The sequence below is a fragment of the Cydia amplana genome, chromosome 4 (genome assembly GCF_948474715.1).
Source record: "Cydia amplana chromosome 4, ilCydAmpl1.1, whole genome shotgun sequence".
Classification (NCBI taxonomy): Eukaryota; Metazoa; Arthropoda; class Insecta; order Lepidoptera; family Tortricidae; genus Cydia; species Cydia amplana.
Window position 1 is genome coordinate 21,722,198 of NC_086072.1, and position 6,764 is coordinate 21,728,961.

Genomic DNA, 6,764 nt, shown 5'->3' on the forward strand with positions numbered 1-6,764 from the left:
ACACAGTACAATGTGATATGAATTTAAAAGTTACATTACATTAGTCTATGTGTAAAGTAATTACAATGCCCAGCTTATACCTAAAATTTAACATTACATTAGACATACATTTTATGGTTATTTCAATCATTTATCAAAAAATTACAGACTGCCAATAGTGTGAATAACAAATTCATAGATTACAGGATATAATTGTTGATATTTCAAAAGGCCCTGTACAGAGTTTGGCAGAACTTGCAAACCTGTATCCATACACATAGCAACAAACAATAGCCTTTGTAAATTAAATGAAGGACAATGGAAAAAAATATGATCAAGATCACATAAATTAAAATTACAATGTGCACAAACAGCAGAATCACTTAGCTCTAATCTGAATAGATGTGCAGCAAAACGACCATGACCAATGCGCAATCTACACATAGTTGTAATAAATCCCCTTTCTACATATTTTCTTTGGTATTCAAACCACGACTTGGTACTAGGTGCCAGGACTATTTCAGCTAGCCATTTCCCTTTGACTTCTTTGGATTTAGACCACGAGTTATTCCACCTTCTAATCATAAGTTCTTTAACAAAAGTTACTAAATCGGATTGAGGTACTTTTAAATCACAAACTTGGATATTTTCCGTAGATTTGGCAAGCTTGTCTACAAGTTCGTTACCAAAAATTCCTGAATGTCCCGGAACCCAGCAAAATTCAACAGTAATATTTCTATTTAATAAAGAACTTAAACAACTTCTTAACTTATAAATCAAATAATTTACAGATCCACTTACACATTTATTTTTAAGTGCTTGTAAAGCGCTCATGGAATCTGATAGAATTAAAAACTTATTCTCATTTATATAATTTTCATGAATGTATTCTAAAGCGTAAATAATGCCTAATACTTCAGCCGAAAATACTGAAAAATAACTACTACATTCGAAAACCTTTCCTATGTTCAAAAAAGAGTCATAAAATGCAAAACTGGTCCTATCTTTAGTTTTAGATCCGTCAGTATATAATTTAACAAAATCAGTCTTATCATCAAGAAACTCCAAAAAGTCATATTTCGATTCAAATTTGACCAGTTCAACCACCACGTCTCGCATAATATCATTGTATTCATGTTCAAAACAGGGAAGCAAATTAGACCAGTAGACTATATCTTGAAATTCAAAGTTTAAATAAGTTATAACATCACTTATGGAAGAAGAATTAGGAAACGCTATTAAATTATAATTTGGAATATTTACATTATTTAAATATCTATAAGTAACATCGTTATCACGACTAACCAACTTAAGACCATACTTGTCAGTGATATAACATCTGCGTACAAATAAAGGAACAATGCCAGCCTCTATTTCCAAAGAATTAATTGGAGATGACATCATAGCTCCAGTAATAATTCGTAGCGCCCTATTTTGGATAATATCTAATTTCCTTAAAAGATGGGTATTCGCATCAGCAAAAAACATACAACCATAATCGAAATGACTTCTAATTGTCGCGATATATATCGTTTTAAGGACCTTAGGATCTGCTCCCCATTTTACTCCAGTTAACGACTTCAATATGTTTAAACCCAATTCGGCTCTTTTAGAAATTGTATCAATATGAGTTTTCCAGGAAAGATCATAATCAAGAAATAGGCCAACGTATTTGACAAAAGACTGAGCAGGAATAACTTTAGAATTGTATAAAATTTGAGGAGAATGTAAGCCATTTTGAGAAAAGAGAATTACAGAAGATTTGGAAACATTAACCTCAAGTTTTAGGAAATTTGTTAATATGTTATGAATATTACATAGACAACTGTTCATAATAGATTCACCAATTTTTATGTCTTTACAATTTACATATAACACCAAATCATCAGCGTAAAATAAGTGCTTAACAGAAGCCGGAATTTGTTTCATGAAACAAACCAAACTTAGAATGAATATAAGAGGAGATAATACAGAACCTTGAGGAGTACCCTTTGTAGAAACTTTAGAACCTATTAACGAAGATCTAACTTTTAGAGTTAAATATCGATTATTAAGAAAATTGAATAACCAACGTAAAATATGACCAGGAAACCCTAATAAAGACAAACTTTTAATAAGGTATGAGTGATCTATGTTATCAAACGCCCCTTTGATGTCTAAAAAAACCGCCAAAGTATATTGGTTAGAACGAAAATTGTTCTTAACATCCCCAATTAAACAACTTAAATTATCTATTGTGCTTTTACCTTTTCGAAAACCATATTGAGTACTTGGAATGACTTTGCTATTTTCAGAAAACCACTCTAGTCTATTTTTTAACATGGTTTCAAAAACTTTCGCAAAGCAAGATGTTAAGGAAATAGGCCTATATGACTCAACACAATTAGAATCCTTATAAGGTTTTAGTATCGGAACGACATGTTGCGTTTTCCACGTTGGGGGAATACAATGACTCTGCCACAAATTATTAAATATTTTACACAGTATTTCCTTAGCATGAAGAGGTAAGTTTTTAATCACTTTGTAAGAAATTAAATCAGGACCAGGTGAAGTTTCTTTTTTATTTTCTAATGCAGCTAAAAACTCACTAAAAGAAAATGGGTTGACCATCCATTGAGCTTCCGGGCGGCCACGATTCTCAAAGTACTCATTAAGGTCACTATTTGATACATGATTATTGTCAGAAGCAATTTTGTCTAAAAACAATGTCGCATTGTCAGGATTTTGAAAGAAATTGGGGGATGAAGAAACGGAATTAAGTTTTGCATGTTTAAATCTTCGTATATAATCCCAAATTATTTTACTCGATGTCATGCGATTAAAGGAGGAACAAAGATTCAACCAACTCACGCGTTTAATTTCAAATAGTGTTCTTTTCTTTAAAGCATCTAGTTTTTTGTATATAATGAAATTTTCCATAGAAGGATATTGTTTGTAAGATCGTAAGGCAATTTTAGCTTGTAACACTACACGGTCACATTCATCATTCCACCACGGGGTAGCTTTTAAGCATTTATTCTTATGATGGTAACATTTTTTAGCAAATGTCATTAATATGTCATGTAAAATACTCAAATACTTTGTATAGTTTTCTAGAGGGTTTTCTACAAATTGAAAAACTTCAAATTTATCATCACATAACTTGTTAAACTTACACCAGTCAATCTTTTTAAAATTTACCTTAGCTAGAGAATTATCATCTTGTTGAGGATTAGATAAGTTATTAGAATAACATGTAGGAGTGGGCGAGTCAAAAACTACACTAATGAGCAAAGGGAAGTGATTACTACTAAGAAGATCATCAAGAACAGATACCGAACAACTAGAACTAAGAGCTCGGGATGCGAATACCAAATCCAAAACATTACCTTGTTGGCCAAACGGAGCGAAAGTGGTGATAGTGCCATCATTCAAACAAATTAAATCAGAATTCTCCACATAAGCATGAAGAGCTTTACCCCTTCCATCATTGACTCTTGAACTCCAAGATGAGTGATGTGCGTTGAAGTCACCTATTATCAGACGATTATTACTTACAAATTTTGAACACGAATCTTTCAATGAATCTATAGTAAACTTACCATTCGGAGGTGGAGGAGCATATACACATAACATATCTAGAGAAAAATTATTAATGTTAATATTAATTAATATATTTTGAAAATGGTACTGTGATAAAGTGTTGACAATATTGAACTTGTATTTGGAACGAATTGCAATTGCAACACCACCATGCGGATGGTTAGAGTCTCTTCTAATTACAGTAAACCCGGGCAATTTAATAATTTTGCTCGGGGTCAACCAAGTTTCATTAAATAGTATGATGTCAACACTCTCGTCACAGCCATGCAAAAAATGTACAAGTTGACCCAGTTTTGGAAATAGACTTCTGGAGTTCCAATGAAGTATTTTTAATTGTTTGATACCCAACCTGTCCATAGTTTAAGTAGTAAAACTTGTTACAAGCACCTCTTTAATCATTTGGGAGGATATTGGCATAGGACCGGAGGAAGAATTTTTGACTTCTTTTTTCTTCATTAATTCTAAAATTGTTTTGGTGATTGCATTAAGAACAATATCAGAATTAATAATGTCAGCAATCATAGCACGTCCGTGAGGTGTTTTAGCAGGAGTTTTTGGAATCTTACTATTTAGATTATTACTGCTATTAGGTGCTACAGCTACTGCAGCTGCAGTTGCATAAGAGAATTTGCCATTTATCTTGTTCTTAATTTGTGCATTTTTTTCTGCCTTAACTGGACAGGTATAAGAAACTGCCGAATGGGGTCCACTACAGTTTGAGCACTTGAAGTCTGCTGGTGTGGTACATTCCTTGTAAAAATGTCCCGCCGAACAAATGGAACATACTTGAGTGCTTTTACAAGCTCCGCTGCCATGTCCGAACTTATAACACCTGAAGCACTGTAGCAAGGGTCTGATGTATTCCTGAACAGGCATCCAGATATGATCGTAGATTACATGGTCGGGTCTAGACGAGGTCATAAATGTAACCAGGACAGTTGGGAGTGGTTTGTATTGCCCATTGTCCTGTTTTTTCGTAAAGCGCTTTACACCAAGAATCATACAACTCGCTTTCAAGTCCTCGAGCAATGTCTCTTCACTTAGATCCACAGGAGCACGAATAATTCCTTGGCACTCTATGCTGTCATATGGGATTGTTGCCTTCCAAGTATTTGCTTGTAGAACTGGTTTGTTTAGCAAAAATGCATTTGCATCTTTGGCACATCCGAAATAAACTTTGACAAAAAAGTTACCCGCCGCCTTTACATATTGCACCCCAGTAATCTCTTTTAATATTCCATTAACTTTGAGGATGTCCATGGGGACTTTATGAGCCAGTTCATTAGAAGCAGATTGTAGCAGTACGGGGTACTCTCTTTTAGTCAAATCTTCATATATGGGATTGTGGTCTTTGAAGAGACCGCGACGACTTTGTATGTATGTCATTTTTTGCTTACATGATGTGACTTCTGTATCGGAAACATCTTTATTTCTCCTTTTTGTTGTAGTTTTGGCGGCATCTGTTTCCATGGGGGAGGGGCCGCCGCCCGCACCCCCGCGTCCTGGGCTCATTCAATGAATATAATCACAAATTCAATTAACAGCAATTATTTATAATTAATAAGGAAAAATATGTTGGTTTTGTCAATAAAAAAGGACTTTAAACACTATAATTGAAATATTTTCAGTAAATCCGCCTTGTTTTATCGGTTTCCCGCCCTTTTTCATCGAAGTGACGTCTACTTTGGGACACGTTCGAAAAGCATCGATTATAAACTTCTTATAAACGCAGTAAAGTTTCTATAAAAACATCCGAAAAATAACTAATCTGAAAAAAATATGGTCTACTCAAAACTCAACGGCATAATTTACTGGGAGCAAGAATACTCACTATCTTCATTAGTGGATAGACTTAAAACTGTACTAAAAGTGTTAATCTTAACGCACTTCTGAAAGCACGAATGAAACGTGCTGAAATTGGCAGTCTGCTAGGAAAAATTATAATTTTTTAGTCGTATTTTACAAGAATGTACCTACCTATACCTATATTTAACACTTCGTATGTCTAAGCACTGATCAGTGCTTAGACATACGAAGGGTTAAATGAAGGATAGGTACACGGAAAGAACATGTCTAGTCACTTTTTTCAGAAAACGAGATTTTTATCTCAAAATGAAGAGCTCTTAATGAACTAAGTATTAGTTATATCTTTTGCTACCACTGTATAATAAATGTAACACAACTTTTTTTTGTTAAATAATACCTGGCCCCTATTTCACCACGGCGACAGGTGCGACAATTCGACAAATGTCACTGTTGCTGACGTCACAGGCATCCATGGGCTACGGTTACCGCTTACCATCGGGCGGGCCGTATTCCTGTTTGCCACCGTCATTGTATTATTTAAAAAAACTTTATTATATCGGCCAAATAAATACAGGTATTTCTCTTTCGAAGTTTATGATGATGATGATGACAATTGTCACACGATTTAATAGAACTTTCGGTAATTCTTGACACCAAATGAGTTCAGAGGGCCTACCGCGAACCACGTTCGACATGTTGCCTCCTTGTCACACTTACGCACGATTTTACAAGTGCGATAGAGAGGCAACACGTCGAACGTGGTTCGCGGTAGGCCCTCTGTGTCGGAATTTCGTGACAATTGTAGTGTTTCTTGTGACAAAATAAGTACTTATTTATTGGCGATATAATGGAGTTTTTTTTTAATTAATATGTTGGTGGCAAACAAGCACACCGCCCGTCCGATGGTAAGCGGTTACCGTAGTCTATGGAGGCCTGTGACGTCAGTAACAGTAATGTCGACAATTGTCGCACCTGTCACCGTGGTGAAATAGGGGCCTGGTCACGGAATTCCCATACGTTTTGACATTGTTCCAAATTTTAAAACCGCGATTATCAAAATGTTACTAGATAAAGTGACTAGACATGTTCTTTCCGTGCACCCTTCAAATATTTACACACCATTATACCTACCTTATGTACAATGTGAACTGAGATAATAATTATTATTCCGTAAAACTGAGTGTTTAATATTACGTGTCCCGACTTATGAGCTTACGGGATTTTTGATAAGATAACACGAGGTTGACCGCAACAGGTAGCATTGTAATCACAACACAAAAAGAGTAAACAAATTATGGAAATAAATCCTGCGATAATTGTATTATATATATATTTGTTTGTCTGTCGTGTAAATTAATTTATCGGATCAACGCCTAATTCAATTAGCTAGCAACGTT

At 34.7% G+C, this 6,764-nt stretch overlaps 3 protein-coding genes across 4 annotated transcripts in view; 1 reads left to right on the forward strand and 2 right to left on the reverse strand.

Moving 5' to 3' along the window:
* The window catches only part of LOC134647393 (proline-rich protein PRCC), a 432,482-nt gene that overhangs the window by 371,466 nt on the left and 54,252 nt on the right, over positions 1-6,764 (forward strand). The window lies entirely within an intron of this gene.
* Positions 123-1,281, reverse strand: LOC134647397 (uncharacterized). Its single transcript, XM_063501746.1, has one exon. The coding sequence runs from the start codon at positions 1,096-1,098 to the stop codon at positions 142-144; it is 957 nt and encodes a 318-aa protein (XP_063357816.1). The 5' UTR covers positions 1,099-1,281; the 3' UTR covers positions 123-141.
* On the reverse strand, positions 3,575-5,116 carry LOC134647391 (uncharacterized). Its single transcript, XM_063501738.1, has one exon. It carries the CDS (start codon positions 5,071-5,073, stop codon positions 3,922-3,924), a length of 1,152 nt encoding a protein of 383 aa, XP_063357808.1. The 5' UTR covers positions 5,074-5,116; the 3' UTR covers positions 3,575-3,921.

What these genes read in the sequence shown, in the direction of transcription:
- LOC134647397 (XM_063501746.1), bottom strand. Translation starts at nt 1,098, where the DNA reads ATGCGAGACGTGGTGGTTGAACTGGTCAAATTTGAATCGAAATATGAC.
- LOC134647391 (XM_063501738.1), bottom strand. Translation starts at nt 5,073, where the DNA reads ATGAGCCCAGGACGCGGGGGTGCGGGCGGCGGCCCCTCCCCCATGGAA.